Source organism: Apteryx mantelli, chromosome 10, assembly GCF_036417845.1.
Source record: "Apteryx mantelli isolate bAptMan1 chromosome 10, bAptMan1.hap1, whole genome shotgun sequence".
Lineage (NCBI taxonomy): Eukaryota > Metazoa > Chordata > Aves > Apterygiformes > Apterygidae > Apteryx > Apteryx mantelli.
In genome coordinates, this window is record NC_089987.1 from 23,782,726 (window position 1) to 23,810,638 (window position 27,913).

General features: G+C 48.2%; 1 protein-coding gene across 2 annotated transcripts; it reads left to right on the plus strand.

The window, feature by feature from the left end:
- The first annotated feature begins 253 nt into the window (after window positions 1-253).
- On the plus strand, window positions 254-16,234 carry GFOD2 (Gfo/Idh/MocA-like oxidoreductase domain containing 2). 2 transcript variants are annotated; one of them, XM_067302931.1, is made up of 3 exons: window positions 254-349; window positions 6,295-6,638; window positions 13,934-16,234. In XM_067302931.1, the coding sequence occupies exons 2-3, from the start codon at window positions 6,380-6,382 to the stop codon at window positions 14,830-14,832; spliced, it is 1,158 nt and encodes a 385-aa protein (XP_067159032.1). In that variant the 5' UTR covers window positions 254-349; window positions 6,295-6,379; the 3' UTR covers window positions 14,833-16,234. The 2 variants fall into 2 exon arrangements, with proteins under 2 accessions (XP_067159032.1, XP_013804090.2); XM_013948636.2 differs by lacking the exon at window positions 254-349 and adding an exon at window positions 5,943-5,991.
- The last annotated feature ends 11,679 nt before the right edge of the window (window positions 16,235-27,913 follow it).

Here is a 27,913-nt window from a genome sequence, read left to right on the forward strand (position 1 = left end):
CCGTGGCGGGGCCTTGGGCTCCCCCGCGACGGGACCTGCGACCACGAGCCGCAGCTTTGCAGCCTGCCCGGCCGGGAGGCGCCGCAGCCCCTCAGCGCCCCTGCTGTGGGACGCGCCCGCCCCTCCCGCCGCGCGCATGCGCGCTGCCGCCCCGCCGCCGCCCCGCCGCCGCCCCGCCGCCGCCCCGCCCACCGAGGGCTGCGGTCGCCGCGCATGCGCGCGCGCCGGGCGGCCGGGCAGGGCGGTGCCGGGAGCGAGCGGCCGCCGCGGCGGGAGCGCGCCCGGCGCGAAGATGCGCGGGGGGCGAGGCGGGGCGGCGCCGCGCAGCCCCTCCGCCGGCCGGCAGCAGGTAGGGGCCGCTCGCCGCGCTCCCGGGGCCGCACGGCGGCGGGGGGGGCGGGCCTGGCCTGGCCTCGCCGTGCCGGGGGTGGGGGCGCGGCGCGGCCCTGCCCGGTGAGGGGCCCGGGGGTCCCGGCGGGGCCTGCCTGGCGCCGTGCCGCGGCCGGCCGGCGTCTCCGTGCGGGCCGGTGAGGTGAGGTGAGGGGTGAGGTGAGGGTCTGCCCCGGCCGCCGCAGCGCTGCGGCTCCGCTCGGCGGGAGCGCGCCGTGGGCCGTGCCGGGGCGTCCCCGGGGCCGCCGCCCTGCCCCGCGCCGCCCCTCGGGGCGGGAGCCGAGCCTCGCGGCCCGGCGCGGGGGCCGGCGTGGTTTCCGCGGTTCTCCGGCTGCCGCCGCCCCTGGCCCGGCCCGGCCCGGCCCGGCCCTGCCCGCCGCGCTTGGCCCCGGGGGACCTCGGGGGGAGCCGCGGGTGCCGGGAACGGGCCTTTCCAGCCCGGGCTGCACATCCCGCTCTGGGAGGACGGAGCATCGCACCCGCCGTGTGCGGAGGGGTGGCAGGAGCGCTCGAGGCTCGCCACTCCGTGGGCTGTCACCCCGTCCGCTTGCGCTGAGCTGGGTAGAGAAGCGGCGTCGGCCTCCTTGAGGGAACGCAGCTGGTCTCGGGGGGCACCGGCGAGATGCCTCCGGCTCTGTTCCTGCAGGAACCCTGTTGGCAAGTCGTGCTCGCAGCCTCCACCGGCATCCCCGACGCCTCTGCTGGGATCCTCGCAATGCTGACGGTTTGGAGGCAGCATCTGTTTTTACAGGCTTTCCGTCTCGGCGGTGCCTTAATGTCACTTGTGAAAGACCTCTGCCTTAGGGTGAAAATTGGCTCGGTTCCTGCGTGGATTTTGTCAAAGATTCTTAGGCGTCCTTAAGATCCATGGGGATGTCGCAACCAGTCGCGAGCCTTTATGACTTGCACAGGCCTTGTTACTTGTCCTCACCTTCCTTGCAAAGAAGGCAGCAGCATCTGGCTGAATAAAAACGTGCCCTAGTTGTTGGTATGCTCCTGCACCGAGTACCTCAACATCTCTTTCCTTGGAACCAAAATGGAATCTTTAAGGCTGAGTTAGAGAAGTAAGAATTGCTCTTTCCTTCTGCAGAGCCAGTGTTACGCTAACTGGCATCTTTTTGAACACAGACTGTGTTTTTCACTCTATTTGGCCACCTGTAATTATCCACAAACTGTTTCAGGCTATTGTAGCCCTGAGTTTTTGAGATTTCTGCCTCCTAAACTCTGACTGCTTCAACACGAGATTGAATCATTATCAAATTCTGTAGGAATAATCATGTTTTTTTCATTGTATTGAGTCATGCGTTTATTGCTATGTATCCCAAAAAGTCAAACAACTCCTTCCTGTGACTGTAGGATGCGACTTCAAACACATTGTGAAATCCATCAAAGAATAGAAGCGTTTTGTGGTTACAAAAAGGAAAGGCAGCTAGAGACAAGATTAGATTTAAGAGCTTTAAGTGCCTCTGTTTGAAAATGCAAGTTCAGAATGATGCTGCAGGCATCGATGATTTTGCCTCTCTAAAAGGAAAATTGATTTGTATCGCTCAACCTGCAGGATAATGGTTTCAATCCAATTTTCACTTCCAGATAAAAGTCCTGCCTTCTGGTGCTCCATGGTAGGGAGCGTCCTCACAAAAGTGTTCGTTCCAGTGTTTGCTCACGAGAGATGTCAACATATAGGAATTATTCTTTTCTGAAAGACTGGCTTATAAAAGGCTGTTCGTCTATTTGTGTGACTAATTTGGTCAGTCTTGTGTTAAGGCTTTAGACTTGCTGGGTCCCAGAGTAACTGTGTAGAAATTGCACCTCTTTCTAAGTTGGTGTTTGGAGGGCACAGAAGCTGGTGCTTGTCTCCTCAGGTTCAGGCCTTTCTTTCTCAGGACTGTTTCTGTTCTGCTCGATGTTGCCATGCATTTGGAGTCCCATCCTGCAGCCAAAGAAGGGAGCTGTTTGACTTCTTGGGGACACTTGGCAGCATATGCTTGTGTGACTCTAGATACCCAAATTTCAACGAGACACTTACAGAAATGGCTCCGAGTGGTATCGTCTTCCAGGCCTTCAGTCAGCGTGTGCTGGCGGCTGTTCCAAGTCATGTTTGCAGATCAATGTATCTGCAAAAGGAGACAATTTCATTTTCCTACCTCAAACAGGGTGATAAGACCGTGCAAAGACGTACTAGCCCATCTCTGATAGCACAAGCCCGAAGAAGAGTGTAAGAACAACGCAAACGTACACCGATGCCCCTTTTCCGCTCTCTCTCTCTGCGCTTGCTCAACTTCCAGGCGTTTTCAGCTCAGCTGCTTGTTGAGCTAGATACGACTTCTGCGTGGTTAGTAACCCTCGGGGGGTTCCTTAAACTTGTCTGTTCTCCCTTTGGATCCATGTAAACTGTTAGCATCCACAATATCCTGTGGCAAGGCATTTCACGGCTTCTGAAAGTCTTGTGACAAGAACCACTTTCTTCAGATTGTTTTGATCCTGCTTTCTATTAGCTCTGCGCTGGTTTTTGTAACGGAGGAGATGGTGGAAAAATCGGTCTTTCTCCCTGCTGTCTGTGCCACTCGTGACTCTTACCTCCGTAGTATCCCCCTTGGTAATCTCTGCCAGGCTGAGGAGTCTTTGCTTGGTTAGGTGTTCGTTATATGGAAGATGTGTGCTTTTGATTGCCTTTGTCGGAGACTTTTCCAGTTCTACTTTTTTCTTTTTTTTCCTTAGATGAGAAGGATCAGAAACGCACACAGTGTTCAACAGGAAGGTGCACCAGGGATTTTTGCAGTGACACAGTGATGTTCTTTTGGTCTCTCTGTCGTTTCTTAGGAAGAAATCTCTTAATTGCAGATTCCTCTTTTCTCAATGGGGAGCTTGTTCTGATACGCTGCTTTTTCAGGTTGCTTCCCGGGGGTGTCCCGGGCAGGAATGCCCCAGGAATGCCCCAGGTACAGGCTCTGCGACGTAGTTCGCTAGTGTGTGTGCTGCATGGGGTACGTATTGGTACCCCGTTTCCAAAGCTTTTGCAGAATCTCTGTTGCGGCTCTCTTAGTATTTATCCTAATTCTGTCCGCATCGCATATACTCTGTGACTTATCCTGTATAATACTTTATTTTCATTGCCCTTCAACATCCACGCTGATCCCACTCTGACTTTCCACTTGGTAAAGACTAGAGAGGGAGCAAGAGGCTACAGGGAGCCCTCAAGGCAGGGAAGAGGGACATGCCCTCTGGCCGGTGACACTTTTCTCTCTGCGGAACCAACCAGCTGCATTATTTGGGGGGGCTCTCAAACCCTGCTGGGGGCGCGAGCCGCATCTTCGGTTGCCGAGAGCGGGGTTGAGTCGCTGGGACTCGTGGCTGAGATTGGGCTTGCCGGTTCGCGATGGTTCTGGACTTCCGTTGGGGCGCTTGGCGGTGAGTTGGTGGTGTCCTTAAGGCGTTATGCGATCGACGGTGGGTCTCCGTGGAAGTAAAATGCTACTTCTTGTGGCTCTGGGCCAATAGCTGTTGGGGATGCTGAAGCAGCTGCACGCTATTTTTTGGGAGTAGGTGAGTTTAGAGTGAATGCTATGCGACTGGGACTTTTAAGAGGCAGTTGGACAAGAAACTGAAAAAAAGAAAACCCTTAAAATGAACAAATGTTATGGAAATCAGCTTCCTTGAAAGGCAAGAGTCTCGTATTATATATGTTAAGTACTACAGTGTGCTCTTAGCAGTTTCAAGCCATTCACCCTTTTCTAAACTTTTGTTGTATGTTGTGTAGTTTCGATGTTTTTGAGCGTGTCTGTGCAATCTTTTGCAGGCAGACATGTACTTGCTCTGCCTGTATTCCAATATGTTTAGTTTGTGTGTGTTCAAAAAGAAGAATTCTTTTTACCGCAGGCACTTCTTCTTATTCCAGCTGTAAACTGCCAAATACGTGTGTGGCGACTTTAAGATTTATACTTAAAGCCTGACAACTGGATGGAAGGTATTTTTGTTCATTTGGTTTACAGAAAACAATCGTGAATATAAACCGTCTTTCCTTCCAGTAAGCTATCTTCTTCTGCAGAAAAAGAAACATTTCATTTTGATACCATCCTTATTTGAGTGTTCCACTAAGCGTTGAAGAAAGAGGAGTAAACTCTAAATGCAAATGAACTTTGTTCACGTTTATAAGGAAAGACAAGTGTATCACTGCAAACCTAATGTCCCACAGAACAAGGAAAAAAAAAGTGTAGAATTAATTCGGTGAATGTTTCCTAACATTTTATAGCATCCATAAATATTTGTATGTATATTGCAAAATAAATAATCACAAATGCTGATGCTTCTATTTTCTAGTTCAGTGTTTATATCATAAAAATACCTAGATGTTCAGTCAGTATTATAATTATTGTTATGCTGGTCAGTGTACGTACTTGTACAGGCAACGCCCCCAAGCTAATGAAACGCTAATAGCATATAAAACATTTGCCCTGTGGGTACTTTGGCTTATATGCTAGTACTTAGTGTGTCAGGATTTGCTTTCACACGTTGTAACTTCAGTGTGAGCGTTTTAGGACGGGGAGATGTTGTAACTGTGCTTTGTTCTGTCTCTGTCAAAAATAGATCGTCTCTTGTTGCCTGTAGGATGGCTTGCGGGGATTTTTTCTGATACTGGTAGCAGTTCTGTTTGCAACATGATGATGCCTTTTCATTATAGACTTCTAAGGAAACCTGATTCTGAATGACCTTTTTTCTTTTTTGTTTAAAAAAAAAAAGTTTTCTAAACATGAGAAAGACGATCAAAAGTGGGCGTAGTAGATAGAAATGCGAAAAAAAGCACTCAACAACAAAAACCAAATCATAGGTTGCAGTGGCATCACAGACTGCGCAGACTTCTGGTGTGCCTCTTGGAAGGCAGAGCTTTAAATACTAAAGGAAGCTGTGGCCAGAGGCAATTTTAAGACAGGCATGCAAGTAAGGATCTGAAGGGATTAATTTATCAGGAAATATGTTTGTGGTTTTTTTTTTTTTTTTTAAGTTTGGCTAAACCAAATGTTTGTATATAGGAAATATAATAATTGTGTGCAAGAACCTGCATTCCCAGAGACTAAATATCATGGGGAGAAGGAGATATTTTTAACTGGTTCAGAGTTGAGGAAAACCTTAAGTACCCGCAATGGACACAGATAGAAGAATATCCTTTTCCTTTTCGAAGCAGCCTTCTGTGTGTTTTAACAGTGACATTATGTCTCCTTTTAGCTTCCTCCTCTCCAGGCTAAACAAGTTCAGGGAATCCCAGCTTTCCCCACAGAACATATTTCCTAGGCTTTCTCTGGAGTGTCTTAACTGTTTGGCGTAATTGCTAAACTCAAAATAGTTGTTTTCAACTTGTGTGTTTAGTTTGGAAAAAAGGCTCATGTGCTCAAAAGCCTGCCTATTTTTTCCAGCTGTATCAGTTGCCCTAATAAAAGGTATTACCTCATCTCGCAAACCTTTATCTTATTTAGAGACTGACATTATCCCAACTTCAGCAGCGCTGCTCTTACTGCTGATGCGATTAAACTGTATGTCCTGTCCCCTCGATGTCTCCTCTCAGTTCCAGTTTGTGCCTTGACTTTTCTGACTTGTCCTGGCATGCTCGTACGTATTTCTGTACAAGCTTCCTGTGTTTTGAAGCTTGGGAGAAACTCATGACTTAGTCAAACTGCTTTCTTATCGCTCTTCCTGTCCTCTGCAATAGGACCCTTACCCTTAATATTATTTCTCCAAGAACTGCAAGGTTTTTTTTTTGCTTTGCTTTTCTCTTTTTCTTTTTTTCTTTGTGAGGATCTTTGAATATTTTTGCGTGCCACATGAATGATAATAGGTAGCATTCGGACTTGATGCATTCGATGTCAAAACGTGCCCTCTGTTGATACTCGCTTGTAACTTTTTGTGTTTTAGGAACTGCGGTCAAAACGGAAAGCTGAGGAGTTTAGCATTTTATCGAAGGCCTACATATAGACCCTGATGCTTGAATGAACGCAGAATGAAAATGCTTCCTGGAGTGGGCGTTTTTGGAACTGGCAGCACTGCCCGGGTACTGGTCCCCTTGCTGAGAGCGGAAGGCTTCTCCATCGAAGCGCTTTGGGGGAAGACTGAAGAGGAAGCAAAACAGCTGGCGGAGGAAATGAACATCTCCTTCTACACGAGTCGGACTGATGACGTCTTGCTGCACCAGGACGTAGATTTGGTTTGCATCAATATCCCTCCACCGCTAACTCGGCAAATTGCTGTGAAAGCTCTAGGTACCTTTTTATCTTTGGAGTTGGCCCCAATATCCGGAGCTTATTGGCAGATTGCAGTTTGAGCCTCTTATCGCAGTACTATTCTAGTTGTGCCAATGCGCCCATGCAGCGCTAAAGGCTGTTTTGTTTGGAATTGGCAAAGCCATCTGCAAGGAAGGTTACCCAGAATTTCTTGTAAAAATACTATTTATGGTTATAACACTATTTATAGGCCTGTGTCCTTTTCAGACTGAATTTATGGTAGGGAGATTGTAATAAAAATGGTTGAGCTAATTCAGAGAAGGGGGGGGGGTTATGCCCATTTAAAAAAAAAAAATCTTGCTTACTTCGTTACAAATCTCCCTGTGCTCTGGAATAGGAACCTGAAATTTGCTTTGGAGCTGAAGGGGAGGATTGTTCAGCTGCGCTGCTTATTTTCCCCACAAATAAAACAACATTTGAAAGTTACAAGTCTTGGAAGAAAATGTTCGCATCTACTCGATAGTCTTATGAGCGAGAACTTAAATTCTCGGAAGACACTGCCTTCAGCAAGTATGCTGTTAGCCTGGCCGCAGCTCAGCGGCGTCCGTCTGCAGCAGGCTGGTGAGGTCCTGAGTGCAGATGTGCTCGAGGAATCCTTTCAGCTGAAATGGAGGGCCCAGATGTTGGGGAAGGGACAGGTGTTGGTCCCTGTGGGATGGCAGGAGGGATCCAACGAGGAAGTCTGGGTCAAAGTGTCTCCGAGAGGAGGGACGCTGTACTGAACTGGTCGGGCAGGAAGGTAGGAGCCAACTGCGTGGGCATCCTGACGTTTCTTAATTTTCCAGTGCGTGACTTTGTAGTGTTAATGCTCTTCTTGCATAGTACAGCGCTGGTGTGACTTCGTATGTAATTCTGCAAATGACAAGTGTGATATTTTCATTATGTTTCCAGTAGATGCACTTGAATTAATTCTAGGAGGGAGAAATACGTTAAACCGTGTGAGCCGGGGTGGTTTGTTGTTCTTAACCTCTTTGCTCTACAGTAATTTGTTTGGGAAGTAAATAACTCCTCGCACAAACCTTTTGAAATGCCACTTAGACATGCACAGAGAAATGCACAGGCTTTATCATCTTTTACGTTGTTAATTTGTTTGATTTTTGTTTACATTGTTAGACTTCTTTAAGTCTAAGAAGTTCTGTTTTTTCAATATTTGAACCGTAAGTCAATCTCTTAAATATTGAAAATTCTTTTAAACACTTGTTAGGTAATAAGCATTTCACTAGCTCTCATCGCTTTTGATGGTCAAGTGTGAAGTGAGCTAAAAGGGAGATTTGAACCTTCTCTGAATTAGTAACTAAAAGATGAATTTGGGTTCTTTCTGCAAAATCTGGGAACCCATCAGATGGCATTACCCAGAGGAGGCAAGGGAATCAAAACTGGCGCAGAAGCCCAGAGGTGGTATGTATGCTCGACTGCGAGATAGGTATTAATGCTTTAATGGGAAGTCGAAACTGCTAGGCAAATCGATGGATGAAGTAGCAAAGGACAGTTGATTCTTCACTTATTTCTATATTCCCTGAAATGTTCCCCTCTGAAAACTGGTGCAGCTCTCTCGAACCCAGTATGAGGCTGCTCCTGTCTTTCAGCTTTCTAGATTTGTCGAAAGGGCATTTATATACCTGCTACCAAATATGTCGTGACATGTTTTAAGCGCAGTGTTGGATAGCTGGTTATGATTCAGCGTTTTGGAGCAACGCAAAATCAGAATAGGGTCAAAGACGTGAAGTACGTCTTTTGGGCAGATTCACATTGAAATAGTGATATTTGGGATTAGAAGATTCGTGGCTGGGGATTGTATACGATCCTAGACTGATGTTTTACCAGCTGAGAGACAGGGATTTAGGGAAGATCAGATGTGGTGCAATGGTGTGTCATATCATGTGCTTACATTTTATTACTGGCAAAAAGGAGAGGCCTGCTGTTTCCAGGGTGTTCTGTTTATTTGCGTTTAATTTCTCACTGATTGACACCCAGAAACAAGCAGAGGTAAAATCCTGGCGTGACAGGGGCAAAGTAATAACACTAGATTGAATTCACGAACCAGACAAAACAGATCAAAGCCTAGAGAATAATTCAAATTAAGACAGTGTAATCTCATGGTTTATCTCAACAGCAGGTAAAGCAAGGAGCTGTTCTAAAATTTGTGCTGCTTTTGATCTCGGAGGAACTAAATTTAATTTGGGGTTCATGTCCCGCAGTTAAAATGCTTTCACCTCTGTGTTAAATGAACTCAGAGCTGAGTGACGGGCCGGAGTGGAATGTAAAGTATAACAATATGTATAGGAAGCCGAGTTTAAGGAGACAAAACATTAGAAATCCTCAGATAAAAATTTCTTCAGGACGTAAATGGTAACACTGTTGCCCATACAGAGCCCAGCCTTTAAATGGGTAGTTTGTGGAATGGCTACAGAGGAAGCCTTTTACTTAGTATGTTTTGAACTTCCTGGGTTGATTACATAGTTTAAGAATAAGAAATCTTTGCAAAATACACTGTTTGGACACCTGATTTTGTAGAGTCACTGCGGATTATAGCACGTACCTGTTAATTATGACGGAGAGAATCAGCAAGGGCTGTATCGCTGCTTTGCATTCTGACAAATGCAGCTTTCCTGTCCTGAAACAGGACGGACAAGCGTGTTGTGAACGCGCTTTGCATACTGTGCTTCCCGTCTCTGTAACAAATAGCACGGAGGTCTTTTCAAGACTTAGGCAAACAAGAAATGAAATGAAAGAGAGCGTTTTGGAATGAGCTGTCATCCACTGGGAGGCTTCCAAAGCAAGCGAGTCTGAAACTAAGCTGGTTATTTTATGAAGACTCCTCTGTCCCTCCCAAATTCTTACGATGGGCAAAGCAGTAGTCTAGTATGCTTTAGTAATGGCCAGTTTTGCATCTTCCTAGGTTTAACCTCAGATATCTTCCATTATTCAAAAGCAGGTGAATAAAGTTGTGGCGCTTCAGTTCAATGGAATGGACATATTCACATAGGATTAAAAAAAAAAAAAAGATTTAGTTTATTCTGCCATCCAAAAAGTCTCGGTTCATCTGTTACTTTTTGATTGCTTCCATAGGGTGTAAACACACTCTGAATCAGCTATTTCACTGACCGAAACGATGGTTTGGGTATATTAAATGAATAAGAGGTGAAGGATGTCTTTTTAAATGTTTAGCTTATTTCCTGAGTCAGGAATCAGTTTGAAAATTCCTGGAATCTAGCGTGGGGTTTTACTTCTGAATATGGGAGTGGATAGCTTGTTTAAGGAATCCTGGGTATGGAGTCAGTTTTTTTTCTTTCCTCTCCCTCCTACTGCAACAGCCAATTAAACAGCCATAAATAAGAATAGTTTTCTCCTGCACATGGAGCTAGTAATAAACGTTCTAAAGAGTGTATCTACTTGGAAATATATTTTGAAAAGGTGATTTCTGCTGTATCAGGAAGAGAGGAGCAGTCTGTTCAGAGTCTGATCCGATTGCTTTGGTAAGGAATAATGAGTGTTCAAGCTTTTATTAAGCCTTCTGGTAGAAATACAGAAGGTGTTTCAAGGACCCTCTTTCATCTCAGGTGGTCCTACAGGCATTCGATACGTACTTCCCATTCAGCTTCCACCTGCTCAAGCCTGGACGCAGTCTGGACTGTGGAATAGTTGGAGTGGTCCCTGGTGGAGCGGTTTTGGTCAGTGCCAGCTGTCAGACCCCCAAGCAACCTCCAGGCACAATTTAGGAGCCAATTTGGGCTAAACCCTGTTCCTAGTTAGCACTTTGGATGCAGGCATCCTGCTCTGGAAAGTAAGGTACGTTTGTGGTATGGGTATGGGCTCTTCTATGCCGGTCAGTCTTAGTACCAGAGGACAGACCCAAGCGTGCATAACTTACTAGCACTAGATGTAGGTTCTGGGTTTTACTGGATGATGATTAATTTTTTTTTGGCCTTAACCCCAATTTGTAAGCTCATCCCTCTGTCTGGCTTGGAACCATGTTCAAGCCAGGTCTTCAAAAGACATTTTTTCCTCTGCTGGAGTCTCCCTTAAGAAGGGGGGAAGGGAGAAAAGAGGATGACCTAGCCTGACAAGAAGAGTGAGAGACTGACCGACTCTGCAAGGCTGGTGGCCCTAGTCCCCAAAAGAAACGGTGAACTGAGCTACCCTCCTCAGTTTCATTAAGTGCTAAGGTTACACAGGACCACTTTAACGTCTGGGTATGCTCTTCCTGCGTCTTAGACGTCTCCAAAAGCATCATCATGAAAAGACCTTGATGAAATAGGGTTTAGCTGCTCCTTAGATCCTGCACCCTACAGAAGGGACAGTCACCCCATTGCAGGTGGCAGAGCCAAACTGCTACAAGTCAAGGGAGCTGGATGTTTTTGCTGGGGGTGTGTAATCAGGTTTTGCACTCCGGTCACATCAGCACGTCCTTCCTCTGCTCACGTAGTGGAATCTCACTGGTGCCAGAGCCTGTTTCTGTTGGCAAAGCCATCAGAAATGGTTGGAGATATAAAATGGTAAAGAGAGCAAGTTAAAAAAAAAAAAATCACTTTTTGCCTTTTCCGCTTCTAACCCAAATACCGGTAGAAAGGCATGCAGCCACCTAATGCCTTCCCTTACACCCTCTCCAGGGCAGAACTCAACACTGCTTTGGGAAGGACGTTAAGACCAAGTCACCTCAAGCCCATTCAGGGTTAATTGCAGTTGTTATCAGTCCAAGAGCTAGCGAAGAGCCACGTACCTTCATACTAAGATGATTAATGTCGTTTCACATTCACTGATAAAGAATATAACACTGAGAGTGCGAAACACTTTCCAAGGAATCATCACCAAAACGTAGAGGGTCTGTGGAGGCTCCGAGTTGTTAACTGCAGTGTGGGCTAACAGAGAAACTTGCATCTCCCAGGAAGCAAAAGGGCACTGGCTTTTATGATGTAGAACGGACAGCCTATTTCTTGAATAAGGAGAAAATAAGATAAGTTTGGGGGAGTGAGATTAAATCTCTCCCTAGCTTCCTCGGAGGGCTTCGGTGGAGCAATTGTCCATAGAAGCTAATATGTTCCGTCAGCTAGATGGGGGAGATGCACTTCGAGGTATGCACAGAGGAGGTGCTGAGACGCGCTCTTAGGACAACCTGTGGCAAAAGCTTCATCTTGTACTGTGGTCCCACAGGCAGCTGAGCTGCCTGGAAATGGTCAGAAACGGTCCCTGAACGTGTTACCAGTGGGTAACCAGGAATATCTGGCAGGCAGCAAGATAGTGGGGAGCACACCCGAGCTCCTGGAGACCCCAGGGAGTTTGACCTGACCCTTTGTTCATCAAAGCTTCTTTCGATGTACGTTTATTTAGGGGATTTCTTTGGAAAAGACCGCTAAGAATTAACAAAACCTGAGGTTTATTATTTTTGTGCTCTTTGGATAAGAACCGTTTGTACTCAAACCATTGCTGGCAATGACAACGTTGTAGTCATTCTCCTGACTGGATTTTGATTTTAGCCATTAGAAGTATATGCTTAGAGGTGGCTTTAGCTGTACCTGTTCCCTGGCTGAGCTGGGCCTAGAGATTTGTCACAAGAGCTCCGTTTTCACTTTATTCTGCTCACCAGCAGCTAGACCGTTCGGATGGCTTACCGAAAGGTTTCCTCGGTCCAGCCAGGAGGTGGAGCGTTCGATGCAGGAACTGCAGTGTGGGATTCAGCTTCCCATATTATGTAAGAGCCTGATTTAAATGATCATGCTGCTATCTTTACGTTGGGGAATCGTTAAAAAAACCAAGGCGGTTCTGAGAAAGGAGCGCCGTCCACTTCTGTGTTAGGAGTAGCTTTGAGAGAGGTGCTTGCTGCCGTATGCTGTGTTTCCTGTAACTCTTGGGCAGAAAATGTAGCATGAAGAGGCTGACCTTCAAGTCTGACATCACCAGTTAATGTCTGGAGACTTCAGATGTGTTTCTGGATATTATATTGAAAAATGCTTGCAAGTATTTTATCAGAATAGGCATATATGGAAAAGTAAAACTAGAGAAGAAGGAAGGAAGAAAAAGGTGAGGATGAGGAAGGGAGAAGGAATCCCAGCAGAGCATGGGATGTGGGATTTTGGTTGAAGCTTGCCCTGAGATGCTGTTTTGTATTGCTTTATTTCAGCTTAGAAGTAAAAGAATGAATTTATTGATTGCCCACGTTGGTTCAGGCTGGGAGGGAGATGAAGGCGCATTGCTAGCAATAAGACCTCAAGTGGGTCAGCTTGCAAATGCGGTTCTCATCTATACATCTCATATAGTCACCTTTGCTGTCTAACTATACAAGCAGAAGTCATTCCCACCGATACAATTGTCCTATATATACAGACCAAAATGTCTTGCTTTTCGATTAGCAATTGTGTTGAAGCAATCCACTTACCAAAAACATTATTTCTAATTCTTGTGTTCTCTCTCTATACAGGCCCTTAAGTATCTTGTATCTCCCATTTCTATTAATTTATTAAAATAATACATTCATAGTGATAGTAAAATACAAAGTCATAATCAAATCTCCCCTTCAGTCACCTTCTCTCTGCAGAGCACAGATTCCCATGATGATTTTCCTTCTCTGGCTGTTTAAGCATTTGTGTCTTGCTTTGATGCTGTTTGACCATCTGCCTATTCCTGTCCCACCTAATAACTCATGGCATTGTGATCCAATTTCACCCGAATTTGCCTGCAAGAGGGAGATTTCCTGAAATGCAGTATTCTTTTAAAAGGAAAAAAAAGGCAGTTGGGGAGATCTGAATGAGCACCCTACTAGAGGGAAAGCAGAGAAACTAAAGGGTGGTGGTAGTGGGTGTCCCCCTATGCAGAGTTTAAAGCAGTCGCTGAGTCTTAAGGATTTCTTTCTGATTTGGGAAGCCCAGAGTATATCAGATTTATTTTAGTGGGACTGTTTCATTTTTGGAACATGCTTCTAAATGAAATGCCCTGCTACCTGCTACCCTTAAGTTGAAAGAGCAGAATTAAAATGGAACAACTGAGCTGCCCCACCAAATGGCCATCACTGTAATATCTTGTCACTGTCTAAAAACCCTCTCCTTCTTCGGAGCCTTTCTCTGTGGGAGTTTGTTGGCTCTGCAACCAAAACATCTTGGAAGCAGCTTTGAGTCTTGCTGCACAGTTGATGTTCTTATTTTAATTCCTAGACCTTTGCCTTTGAAATTGCACCAGGAAAGCCTGACTCTTAGAAAACATTGCTTCATGGCCACCTTTGGGGCGTCTGAGCATGTTTGTCTTCCATGCGTGCCTTATTATTTCTTTTTTTTATACTGCAGGAATAGGGAAGAACGTGATCTGTGAGAAAGCTGCTACCTCTGTGGATGCCTTCAGAATGGTTACAGCTGCCAGGTATTATCCCAAGCTGATGAGCATCGTTGGCAACGTTCTCCGTTTCTTGCCCGCCTTTGTGAAGATGAAGCAGCTGATAGAAGAACACTACGTGGGCAATGTGATGATCTGTGACGTGCGAGTTTACGGCGGAAGCCTGCTCAGCCACAAGTACAACTGGATCTGCGATGAGTTAATGGGAGGAGGTGGCCTGCATACGATGGGAACGTACATTATCGACCTCTTAACTCATCTCACCAGCAGGAAAGCGGAGAAAGTGCACGGTTTGCTCAAGACTTTTGTGAAGCAGAACACAGCTATAAGTGGGATCCGTCACGTCACTAGCGATGACTTCTGCTTTTTTCAGATGCTAATGAGTGAGGGTGTCTGTTGCACTGTGACTCTCAACTTTAACATGCCTGGATCGTTCATTCATGAAGTCATGGTTGTTGGATCCGCCGGTCGCCTTATAGCTCGTGGGACGGACTTGTATGGGCAGAAGAACACGGCGCTCCAGGAAGAACTACTGTTTACAGATTCTCTGACTGTCAACAAAGGCCTTTTGGAAAAAGGATTTAAAGACATCCCACTGCTCTACCTAAAAGGAATGGTGTACATGGTGCAAGCATTGCGACAGTCTTTCCAAGACCAGGAAGATCGTCGGACGTGGGATCATAAACCTGTTTCTATGGCAGCCTCTTTTGAAGATGGCCTGTACATGCAAAGTGTAGTAGAGGCCATCAAGAAATCCAGCAGGTCAGGGGAGTGGGAAGCTGTGGAAGTGATGACTGAGGAACCAGATGCCAACCAAAATCTGTGTGAGGCACTGCAAAGAAATAACTTATGAACAGTCCTGTCTTGGAAGATGGGACAATTAACATTTCCGGCTGCAATTGTAAAAATCTCTCTGTTTTTAAGATATGTAGATTCTTATTTAATATGCTGAATCTCTTGGTTTTTTTTTTTTTAATGTGTGTAAAATATGTCATGTTCTGATAGAAACTGTTCTGATTTCGAATTGTTTGAAGAGTTTTAAATGTTTCCGTTTTTCCAAATGTTTAATTTTTGTTTTGAAGACTGTTAAGAAAACTTGAATTGCCCTTTGCACTTGCAGTAGCTGAAGTGAAGCGTGGGATCTCTGCCATTGCATGGCTTGGAAATGGGACGCAATCCCAAATGCACAGGTCGCTTATTTTAACAGTTTTAACAAAAAAGCAAGTAGAGCAGGATCAGGGAGCATCTACTGTTCAGGTGCCTTTGCCTTCTCTCTTGGGGATTGACTTAGTTTTACTCCTCAGTTTGTAAAATTTTATAAAAGAAAAAAGTGTGGTGATGTAACAGGTCTCTAAACTCCTGGAGTACAAAGAGTAGAAGGAACAAAATATAGTTGGTAAAATAAGGATCAGTCTTTGGCTTCCTGTACATGGCAAAAGTCTTTCAAATTCATGTAATCTGCTATTTTTTTTAAATGATGCTATGAATTCTCTGTTGAGTGTCTCAACAGTCACGAGGAAACTGTTCTGGAAGTCTGTGATGATTTGTGCTCTTTTTCCGTAGCTGCAGACATTATTCCTTCTACTCAGGAGGCTGATTGCATCCAGCAGCTTTTTTCTATGGGTGCCGCGTCCATCAGTTGTGTTTACTGCCTGGCAGCCTAAATGCCAAGACTGTGTTGCTATTTTCTCATTTCTGTGACTGTTAATAATGGCCTCACGGTGTCACAGGTGGGGCGCAGGATTTTCCACAAGGTCGTTGTTAATGAAGCTGTAAAACATTAACCTTCTAGAAATCTGAAGGTGGAAGGAAGGGGGTATTTTCCTACCTCTCGCAGCTCTTATGGGCTGGCTGGGGAATCGTCACACTACGCAAATCCTGAGAGCTAAAGAGAAGAGGGACTGAACTGTCCTGGTAAGTTTGTTCTTAATCTCAAACACTGGATATTTACCTTCTGGTCCTGTCCATCCTCGTGCCCTCTTACAGTGCATATCCAGTGGAGATATCTGGCACATCATGAGTGGAAGCTCATTCCGTTTGAGAAATGTTTCTCTCTTAAAGTGGTTGTTCGGAAAGGATAATCCAATTTTACTATGTTTATTTTGTGTACTTGAAAGTTTTTTAAATGTATTTCCCACTAAATTGTAACCCTGTATATTTATGTACATTAACATGCAAACAGCTTTTTCGTAAGCTGGTCCTTCCTGAAGAGTATCTGACTTGTTTTCTACAGAAATAAAAAGTTGTGTTTGTTGAGGGCATTCTTTATGCAGCTATTTGTTTGTGTGTTTGATTTGGACCAGCTGAAAGCAGCCTAATTAATAGTGATGGTCTCCTGATCACATTTGTTGCTAGCACAGCACTCCCTGTTGTAGCAGATGTTTTATGGCAGCAAAGAAGATTCTGTTTGTTTATAGCTGTTCATTGCAACTTCTCATGTTTGGGGTTAATTGCCTGCTAAGTCATTACTTCTTTCCATGCTCTTTTGTTTCTACCTGGGTAGGTGGGTGTGAAAAACAAGGAGATACTTTTGCAGTACCCAAGAAAAGCTACTGGTCACCCATGTATCACCAATGGAAAGAATGTCACGTGAAATCTATTTCCCACCTCTTTGTTGTTTCCTTCCTATCAACCTTTGTGATTAATGATCTCTATTTTCCGTCTACCTCAATGCAAAAATTGCTGGAAGAAGCAAAATCCCTGTCGGACTGATGGGACTGGTTTCTTTGCTTAGTTCTTAATTCAGGTAACTCTCTTTACTTTCAACTCTGTCAGCAACAAGTCTACTGACATGCTGCTTTAGAGGGTAGGATTGTGGCTGGTCCTGTGCTCTGAGCAATCTCATCTTTGCTGTAGGTTGGATAAAGAAAGTGAATAGTTGAAGTTTATTCACTATTCCCAACTGTATCAGCTGGACCAGCGAGAGATCTGCATTTCCGCAAGCCTTTCTTTACTGATAGTGGACTGTTTCTGCCATAACTCTGAGCATCTACTATCTCTGATGTCTATGTGCTACATAAAATGGGTAAATTAATGTCTCCTGAGCTTACCTGGAATAATCGCTACCTTCACTCAGAGAGCATAGCTTTGGCTTATTTCAGGCTGGTTTTATACCTTTTTTGAAGCTGCCCTCCTTGAATGGAGAAACTTATCTTCTGCCACCAAGTCATACGTTTACATTGAGCAGAAAATCTTAAAGTAAAACTCCTTCTGCTAGAGGAGAAGAGAGGAGCACAAAACAGGTCCAGGTAGACCCAAATGATCCCAGCAGAAGAAGGAGGATGCCAAGACCCCTGGGTGAGCAGGAGCCCTGACTGCAGAAGTGCAGGGAGAGGAGCAAAGGGCTTCTCATAGGCTGGTTACGGTATCCAGCTGTCTGACTTAGGGTGACAGTGTATTGGGATGGTGCCCAAAGGAACACACAGGTGGATCCTCATCATGGAGTCAAGCTCCCCCATGTTCATCTAACAGAGAAGTAGTGGAAATGCCTGCTAGTCGGCACTGCTCTCAGAGCTAACTCCTGCACAAGAAGCTTTAGTGGGCCAGGGTGAGCCACGATTCATACCATCTCCCCCAAGAAATACCTGGACCACTGCTGTGGAAGTGTATCTCATTTCTTCAGTTGGGTCCTAAGAGTCTGATTTAAGCAGCAATTTGTGCTAAATGTTGTTCCAGGCTCATGTTAAGCCCATTGCAATGATACACTATGTTTCTGGACAGTGCATGTTCTAGTGCATGGGTTTAGTTTTTAAAAATCAGTGGGAAGTGTTTGGGAAGGGGGTGCACTCTACGGTCTGCCCCATTGACCGGCAGCACTGTAGCATCCCTTCCAATCTGCCCTGCGCAGGGTGATCTTGCAGTGTGGCACACAGCTGGTTCCCAGGCTCCCTGCATTTCATAAATAAATAAAGGAACGATTCATAAATAACAAAAGGAATGATAGCCTGCGGATCCTAAGGCTGAGCAACATGCAGTTTTATAAAGAAAAAATGCTTTTTTTCAGGCAAATCATATTCTCTGCTTTGTTTTAAAACAAACGGGGGGGGGGGAAACAGGTTTGTATGAGCAATGCTGTGATCACAACCCTGCAGGTTAGGCTGTAGTGGCCAAATAGGACACACAGAGCTGCGTGACTATTTATACTGAGGTGAGAGAGGTGGCACGAGGTGAGTTGTGCACACACTGAGCATCTTCTCGACATCAACCTGGGTGGATTTGTCATCCACTGCTGGGACTGGGATTTCTGGAGTGCTGCTGGCCCAGGTACCTGCAAGAGAAGTGAGTGCATCAACTGCCAAGCCCCCTCCTCCGAAACTGAGTAAAACCCAGTATTTGCCCCAGCAGGATGCCAGCAGTGGCAGGGAGATGGGACCTCTGGGTGTCCAGCCCAACCTCTTGTTTGGGGCATTACTGTCAACAACACTAGCTCAGGCTGGCCGTGGCTTTGTCCCACCACGTGTTGAAAATTATTGACCCTGGAGACTATAGACTCAACTGAATGGTGCTGTGCTGGTGGGAGAGGTCCTAATCTGTTTAGTTGGGCTACTGAAGAGCGACAAGAGAAAACCTAGTGAAAGAGCTGCTGCAAATGGTGAACCAGAGACATCTGACTAAGTAGCTTCTCTAAAAGATAGAAGCTAGGGCTGAAGAAGCAGGATAAGGCGACAAAACCTGCCAGAAAGGTGGATCTGCTGGAGAGCCACTGCCAGCAGCAGAGCGAAAACAGCAGTGAGCTGTAAGTGCTGCAAGTCCAGGTGATGTTCTACCATGTCAGGTAACCACAGGGGCTAAAGGCTTGCTGTCCTTTCTGATAAAACAGATGGTCTGAATTGCACCAGCTCTTCTCCCTCCGTTTTCCTCATTTATAGCCAGTCACAAGCACTCGAGAGCGGCAGGACTGCAGAGCCTAGCTGCTGTTGAGTCTAAAAGGCGGTGGCTTAGCTGAGGTCAGGAGGAGTCGAGCGGCCACATTGCATTCGGTGTTTGAATGACAGCTCAATTCAGACCCTGCTGGTTTGCGCCTTAGGGAAGCCCCCAAGAGCAGCACAGCGAGGAGCAAAGCCTTCATTTCTAGGGAGACGAGCTATGAGGACTGGCAGGTCTCTCTTTGGTCACTGGCAGGATGAGACCAGCTTCCGGAGAACACAGGGAAGCTGGGATCCTTCCTGGTTCCCAGTCCTTCTCAGCCATTCCCCCTCTCCCTGTCTATCTCTGTGACCTGCTGGCAGCTCACTCCCTCTCCTGACTTGGTTCCGCATGTGGACTCGCATGGGGTCCTCAGTGTCTAGCCCTGCGCCTGCACTGCATGGGTGTGCATGAGAGAGGCTGCTAAGCTTCATCCCACTGACAGTGGAATGAATTTCCAGTCCTCAGATCAGCTAGTTTGCTATGGGCAGATGGCTCTTGGGGTCAAATGCTGCAGATCAACAAAAAGGGGAAGCCTGTTTTGATAATATACGCCATCCTGGTGCTTTCTGCTGCTTCCATGGAAGCTCTCCAGCTGTTTGGTAGTGCCACCTAGCAGCACGTGCTTGTGGAGAAGGAGCTGATGGATCCCACTTGTACTGACAAAAATTGCCAGGTAGGAGCTGTGCACTGGGAGGGAGGCAATGACCCCTAATTTTGCAGTGACACACTTTCAGTCTGTGACCTGTGGGGGGTCGCTCTGTCTTTGCCCTGAAGCTGAGGATGACCAGGAGGGCAATGTAGAGACATTTTTTTGGCATGTCTTTGCAGACATGTCTTTGCAGCTATCCACCCCACAGGGCAATGTTATTTGCGATCTCTGTTGGAAACAGGTACTCCTTCAGTCGTGATGCTTTAAAAGAGTTTATGTATAACTGATGCCTTGCACTGCACTCAGTATGTGATGCATTTGTAGCCTGATATGGTGTCAAGAGTGTTTTATATTCCAGATGGAAACTGTCACTTACCTCTGACTCCAGATTACCCCAAAGGGCAACAAAGCAGGATGATAATCAGCCAGGCCTTGCTGAACTAGGGCTGTCAGGGCAATCCTGGTCTAACCCTGCTCCTTCCTGCCTGCATGTGCTTGCCACCCCTCACCAGGGCTGGTACAGCAGGTCAGAGGTTGAGCTGCTTGTCTGACCAGGGAATCATCCCAGGTTAAAAAAAAACAACAAGCAAACTTTAAAAAAAGTCTCTTTTCAACTACCTGTGACCAAGAATTGAGAGTAACATTTCAAAGATAGAAAATGGATCTGTAGCTAAAAGCTCAGAAATGATTCATTTTGTTAGAGCAACCTTTGCTTGCTTTTACCATTATTATTGCATTTTACCCTTATTGATTGGGAGGAGGAAGATGAAGGTGGTGTGAGAGGTGCACACAATGGAGGCAGCAGGGATGGGCGAGATGTGCACGAGTGTGGGGCAGGAGTTCTGGCAGGGACTGAGCATGCCAGCTTCCAGCAGAGACCATCATCCACCTTAAGATGGAATTAACCATGCCCGTAGTGTTTACTCCTCTCCACCGTTTCTAGAAGACTCTAGATGTGAATCCAGGAAGGTGTGTGGGCTTCGGGGAAGGCTCCTCTCCAGCAAGCTCAGACATGCATTGTCTGCTGCAAGGAGCAGGCACCCAAGACGGTAACCCAAAAGGACTTCAAATCACTCAACATGTTTGCTTTTACCTCCTTGGAGCTCACTCTCCATCTCTAGAGTAGTTGCCCTCCCTGAGGCTCCAGCGACCCGGTCCGGCCCAGCCTGCCCTGCCGCTTCACATTCCTCCTCTGATGGGTAGCTCGGCTCCAGGCTGTCCAAGTTGATGTACTGGTATAAGGGTCGCAGACGCGGCCGTTGTCCTAGCATAGGTACAAGAAGAGCGCACCACTGATAACCCCTTCCCTGCCAGGGCTTCACTCTATCTCACAGGCTGCAACAGGCCTGGGAGGAAGCGGGGGGGGGGGGAATATTATCCCAGGCTAGGACAGGAGTCTGGGGCAGAGCACCCATTGCTTTATCTGCCCCCTCAAAGAGCAGCCATGGCCAACTCAAGCTGGGCTGCAGCATCCCATTGGGAGAAATGCTGCTCCTAAGGGATGATTGTCCCTCAGTGGCCCAAGGGTAGCATCTTCTCTGGATCCAACCTGTGCATCCCTAGAGGACAGGGAAGTTCTTGGGGCATGACAAGGTGGTGACTTAAGGAAAGAAGAGGTTTGTAAGCAAAACCTGGCTTAGCTGGTGGCTGGGTTTTTTTTTTCTGAGAGGTACAAGTTGAAGGGGGAGGCAGATGCCCTCTAGCTGAGGCTGCCTGGTGGGACGAAAGTGGAATATGCGGCCATAGCCCAGAGACAAAATACCAGCTGGAGGGAAGAGCTCTGGTGAGCCTGTTCTGGCATTGTGGTGCCCAGCTGAAAACTCACCAGTAGCAGAACCGTGGTCATCACCCAACCCACAGGAACACCGCCAGATTTGGGAGCAGCAGCAGGGCTGTGGGCCACTCTGTCGTGCTGTGGACTAAGCCCTGAGGCTGGCATCATTCCTGAGATGACTCAGTTAAAATAATTAAAACAGATGCCAGCCCTTGCAGACACCATGCCCTGCCAGGCCAGCCGATGTGGCTGCAGCCACCGCTCTTTGCTCACCCAGCACATTCAGGCCAGCCCTTCCAGAGCTGGCTGTAGGAGAGGACAGGCTGCCCATCTTTTTCCCTCTCTTCCTTTTCTTCTGATGTGTGGCAGAGAGGCCAGAATTGCCTCTGAGGGCATCTGTCTCTTCAGCTTTGGGAGGCGGCTTCTGGAAATCAGTGTGCTGGAAGACGAGTATTTGCGAATCGACCCTGCAGGACCGAAACAGGCTGCCTGGGCTCAAGGCCAGCTCTGAGCTGGTGCAGCTGTAACCTGGCATCAGGCTGTGGGGAAAAAGCTAAGGTGTGAGACATCTTGGCAGGGCCTCTAGCCCCTGGCTCAGGAGCTGCATTTAAGCTCAGCCCTCACCCTTGGTCCTTGCCTGAGCTATGTTGCCGCCATGCCCATGCTATTCATGCACCTTGCTGCTCCTCCCCTTGCCTTGCTGGCTTGACCTCGGACTTGGTCAGCTAGACTTTGGTTCCCTTTTTATTGTTGACCCCACATCCCCTTGGGCTTCTCCCTTTATGCACTTATCTCTGGTCTATCCGCTCTTTTGAGCTCTAAGCAACTCTTAAAATTACTACAAACTGAGGTCCTTAAATCTCAACAGCACAAAATAAAAACCAAAGCAGAAAGATGTCCTGGCACTAAGCTGCAAATCTTTGATGGTAATATCTTCAGGGCTACACTCATCCCCTTCCTCCTGACCTTGTTTCACCCTCACACAATGCAAGTGCACCCAGGGCAGATCCAGGCCTTGCTGGTGGCTGTTCCCAGTGCAGTGAGTCCTAGTTTCATTGCAACACAATGTTGGCTCACGAAGGAGATGTGGTGACTTACTTTGCTTCCTTGAGTTGGAAGCCGTAGGCTAGCAGCCAGACCTGCAGTGCTGAGACAGATCTGAGGTCCTTCAGCTCCGGAAAGAGCTCTTTGTTCTTCTGCATCTCCTCCTCATACAGCTCGGCATGAACAACAACACCTCGCCCATCCTCATCCCACTGCGGCAGGATGTGGGAAGACATCATTAACAAATAACGCTCCCAGGCTGCCCAGCCCAGCGCCCTCTCTTCTCAGACCCTGGCATGGTCTTTGCTGACCCTGTCACTGTGGCTGGAACCCTTTGCCAGTGGTTAAGAACCATCTGGATTTATGGTTTTACACCCATTGTGGCCACAAGGTCTTGGCGATGGACCCAGCTAGACCACAGACGGGAGCAAGCCCATGTTCCTGCAGTGGTTTTCTATGGCGGGTGAGAATGGCAGTGTCCGTGTGGCTCACAAGGCCTCCGTATTTCAATATGGGAATAAGGACTCCCCTTCCTTGGGCTCTCAGCTGCAACCCTGCACCTCCAGCAACAGAAGGAGGCATCGCCTGTGGTGCCATTGCGAGGCCCCATGCAGTGGCTGGGGAGACCAGTTGAGTGTGCTACCATGGCAGAAAACTGTTAACCAACTGGACAAAGTGTTGGCTGGAAATTATTTGGCTGCCATTTCATGCAGTTTAACTGGAAAATCACAGATAAATATTTGGGATCATCTCTTCCTGGCTTGAGAAAGACTTAACAGTAACATGGTACTTTTTGTTTCTGGGGAGCAGTCGCTGCCCCAGGGATATTCATCCTTTGCAGAAAGACACTTTCTCTGTGACTTTCTCCTCCCCAAATTCTGGGGCACATCAGGGGCCCCCCATTCTCTCGCAAGGTTCACACTGGGGCAAATGCTCTGATTTGTGGCACCAGGGCAAGAAGACTTCTCTTTGGGTTCATCATAATACCCATGTCAAACACGAAATCTCTCTTCACCTCCAAAGCTTTGATGTTTGGGTTTTCCAGGGCTGCTGACAGCTGGGAGAGGATGTGCCGAGGTAGGGCCTTCCCTCTTGGCTTCTTCTCCCTGGGACTTCTCACCATGGCAGAAGTTCCAACACAAACGTCCACGTGGCAGACACTCTGGGTCACAGACCAACGTCTACATGAAAGTTTGGTTTGGCTCAGGACTTCATCCCAAAGTGCAATCCTTTGCCCAGCCAGGTTGGAGCCAGGCCAAGGCAAACCCCCTCTGCATGGACATGGGATCCTCAGCACGGGCTGTTTCTCTGTACGGAGCTGCCGAGATGCACTGCCCTCTTCACAGCCTCAGGGTCAGGGTGGTGGGTTTGAGCAGGCTGAGCTCTTCCTGGAGCAATACCTCCATGAGCTGCATTGAAGCCAGCACTGAGGCTGGAGCCACATCTCGTGCTCAGCCATTAGCCCTCCTTCTCCTTCATGCTGTTGGTTCACTCAATCTGTAACTGACCCACTTCCCCACAGCAGACCCATATCTCTATCCCTCCCCACTCCACCCTGAACTGCCAAAAGATCCCAATCCCCCCCAACACACCTTGCACCTCTTTGTTGTACCTCTTTCAGGTCAACCATCAGCTTCCAGGGTCTGACCTAAGCCTTGGCATTGCCTCCCCTTCCACAGGGAAAAAGGGGAGGACCACTGGCACATCACATGGATGCAGCAGCTAGCTTAGCCTATGACAGATGAATTTGAGTAGCTGTGTCTCTGCCCTGCTTTTTATGGAAAAAACAGATCTGTCGGAGGCAAGTGACCCTCAATGTAACCCTTGGGAGGGGAAAAGGAACCGAGATGGCCTGGAGAATGGTGAGCAGGGACTGGAAGAGACTATGAAGCAAGGAGGGGACACCTGTAACACTGGTATCCTGGGGGCTCTGAGGATGGGGACACAGCTGGGGACCAGCACAGACCCAGGGATCAGATCCAACAAAACAGCTCAGTACCTAGTTTCCCACGGATTTAATATATAATAAAGACCCACTATAGCTTTCTCATCTAGCCTCCTTCATTCAGGAGACTGTCCCGAATTCCTGTCTCGCCTTTTCTAGAGACATCCAAACATGATTTAAGCATTTCCACTGGCTGACTACAACTCCGAGCAGCTTCAGGCACTAATTACCCTCAACAGTGAAAAGAGCATCTTACTGCTGGTCCCTGCACAGTCCAGCTTCCCTTTCCAGCCACTAAATCTCCTTATAAACAGACGCCTACCTGGAAGGCAGCCAGCACATGTAGATTTGGCACAGGCGATGGCTGGGGCCCAGAGGCACAGAGCTGCAAAAGCCGGTTGCAAGTGTTCAAGCCGCAATAACGGATGAGCTGTGTCACTTCAAACCTGTCCTCCCCACAGCTCTCTTTTGAGCCTCTCTCGTGCCCTGGGGGTTGGCTTTGGGGTTTGGTTTCAAATGGCTTCAGTTGGAAAGCGAAATTCCAGAATGCCTCGAGGGCGGCCGGTAACCCCCTGCACGGCGCTGTGGGGATGCACCAGCAAAACCGCATCCACTTTTGGGCTCCCCGCCTGAAAAAGGATGTGGAGAAACTGGAGAGGGACCAGCAGATGCTCCCAGATGGCCGGTGCTGGGGGACATGGTCTAGGAGGGTAGGTGGTGGAGCTGGGCCCTGTGAGGCTGACCGAGAGGAGGCCCCAGGGCGATCGCCCAGGGAAGGTTCAAGGAGGATGGAGCCAAACTCTTCTGGGTGGTGCCAAACAGTGCAAGGAGAGGCAGTGCCCCCAAATTATGGGTTGGGAGGCTCAGGGGGGCCCTGGGACCACTCCATCCCAGGGAGGGGGGGGTGCAGCCCTGGGACTGGTCACCAGAAGGTGGGGGCTCCGTCAGGGCTCAGCAGGACACGAATGCCCCTACCCGGTGCTGGTGTTGGCCCTGCTCCAAGGGGGACGAGGGACCCTGGTGGTCCCTTCCCACAAATGCTGCTGCGGGTCCTATAGTGACCATCACCAAGTCCCATCCTTCACGGCCGCAGCAAGACTTTGGTGGGAAAATGCAAAGATTTCATTTGACTTTTGCACCCTGAAGCTTTAAGGGGAGGCAGGAGGGCAGGCAGGGCTTGCTGTGTGCCCTGCGGCAGGGCTGGGCTCCTCAGGCACCCGCCAGCAGCTTGCCTGGGGCCAGCAATGCAACCACCAGGAACGAGACATTACAGAACAAGGTGAGCACGTTTTACAGCTGCGGGGAGGAAGGACCAGCCCCTGCGTTATCCCTGTGACCATTCCTCACCTCACCTTTGCTCCCACGTGCTGCTTTTGCTTCGCTCCATGCCACAGGATTTTATTGAATCTGAATATGTTAGCAGGATTATGACCAAGCACATCCACACACGTCATGGTCTTCTGAAGCAGCTGAACGTGGTTAGTGTGGTCATTCTGCTACCGTTGTGTTGCTGAACCTCTTGTGGCCTCTCTGTCACTTCTAGCATCACCAAAGGAACACTGGTTTGACCATGCCAAGGAAGTCTTCTCCATTCACCAAGCGAATGGTGGCCTCTCAGCTTGATGAAGAGCATGCTCTCTGCCTCCTCCACCTCACCAAATAAGGTTAAGAGTGAAAAGACAGATTTATCCTAGAAAATAAAAGTTCAGCTGCTGGAATTGGAAAGAAAATCACAGAAAGGAGAAATAATAAAATACTCCATCAAAATATGTCTCAAACCTAGTTCTGTTCCTAGAATTTTCAGAATGTTCTGAATTTTCTTCCAAGACATGCACCAAATTATGAATTGAAATTTGGATATGGGGGAATCCATTCCCACACCTGCAGGTGTTCATTTTTTTGCTTTGCTTGCAACTTTTTTTTTTTTTTTTTTTTTTTGCTTTTTGGGTGCTAGAAAGCATATGAGCACATGCTATGGGAGCAAGAGGCGTTACAGCACTGTTTAAAGCAAGTAAGTTCCTCCTTTTAATTTAAGGTGCATGTCAAAATTCAGTGGAGTCAGCAGGGCATGGAGGCCCTGAAAAAATGGGGAGATAAATCTTTGAAAGAAGGGTTGTCATGAAGGCCTGAAACAAGGCTGTTCTGCATAGATTACCGTGTCTGAGAACTACATCCAGTTAAAAAGGGAGTGATAAAGTGGAGGCGATTTGTAATTACAAAGGCGCAGAGAAATCTAAGCCATCAGCTCTGTCTAGATGTGTCTGAGCTGAGTGATCACCCTAACCTAAGGCACTACATTCCCACATTGGGGTCTAAATGCTAGAGCGCAGCGGAAACTGTACAAGAGACTTTAAGGAAGAGTTTTCTGCAGGGTGTTTTCCTACTCAGGGTGATTTATTAGGGTAATCGGTGAACATGGGAGGGGAAAAGCAGCTGGCTGGCCTACAAGGTATCTTCTAGAGGAAAATAAGCACACTGCTTTTGGTACAGTTTAGGAATCAGTTAGTTGCCTGCTTATCTAGTGCTGATCTCCCTTTTGTCCCTTTGATAAAAATATCAAAAGCAGGGAAAACTAGCTCCTTGAGTGCTGGAAAGTGGAGGATGGTTTTCCCAGGTCCCTGGGTGGGGTGCTCAACGTGCGGAGGTGACACCCTGGCCATGGAAAACCAGGCCCTTGCGGAAGGGTTACGAGCGTATCACGAGCCCGCTGGTCCTCCCCGCAGCCAAGGGCAGGGAGCTTTTCCTGCCTGCCCGTTCCCGCTCTGCTTGGACGCCGGTCATGTTCTCAGCGTTTTGCTTTCGTCCTGCCCTCACCAGCTCCTTTCCGACAGCGGCGGCGTTTGAGATGGGTTTCACCCTGCTGCGAAAGCGCATCCCTGCCGGAGCGGCTGGAGGAGCGACTGAGCCAGTCTGGCAGCTTGCTCCTGATGGAAGCGGCAGTCCTCATCCCACTTCCTTCTTATCTTTTGCTTAGGAAGACTTGAAAGCCAGGCCTGCGCTACCAGAGAAAACATTTCAGCCGGAATTAGTTGTTATCGCAGTTTGTTCAGTCCTGTCTAGGCTGAGGCTTCTCCAGGCAGGGGAAGACTGGTCTGTTAGTGACTTTTTGCAGGGCAAATCACTCGATTAGAGATACGCAGCCCGACGGGGCAGCGGGTGCTGCTGCACGGCACCGCCGAGGTGACTTTGCCAGCCTGCCCGAGGGGGAGATGCCCGACGCGCCTCGACACTCGTCTTGCTCGCTGTTTGCTGCAGCGCGGAGCGCGTTTGCGCAACACCTGCCTGGCTTTTCCCAAGCGGACGTTCCCTGCCCTGGGATCCGGCCGATCCCGCTTCCCACCTTGTGCCTCGGGCTGGAGCAGGGTCCCGGGCCTGCCCCCGAGCCACCCAACGGGGCGACCCAAAACTCCCTCAGCCAAGAAGCCGCGGAGCCTCGGGCGGCGCGAGCGAGCTGCAGGGCCCAGCGGGGAGGGGAGGGGGCCGGCGGGGCCCGGCCGGGGCACTCGCGCCCCCAAGCCCCCCGCCGCGGCCGCTCTCCCCCGCCGCCTCGACCCCCCCGCAGGCACAGCCGAGCCGCCGCGCTGGCCGCCGCCAGGCAGGGCCGCCGCCGGGCC

Bases quoted from the DNA above. Each gene is read 5' to 3' on its own strand.
- GFOD2 (XM_067302931.1), top strand. From the start codon at position 6,380: ATGAAAATGCTTCCTGGAGTGGGCGTTTTTGGAACTGGCAGCACTGCC. The intron at 6,639-13,933 runs GTACCTTTTTAT...TTTATACTGCAG, and splicing joins AATTGCTGTGAAAGCTCTAG to GAATAGGGAAGAACGTGATC.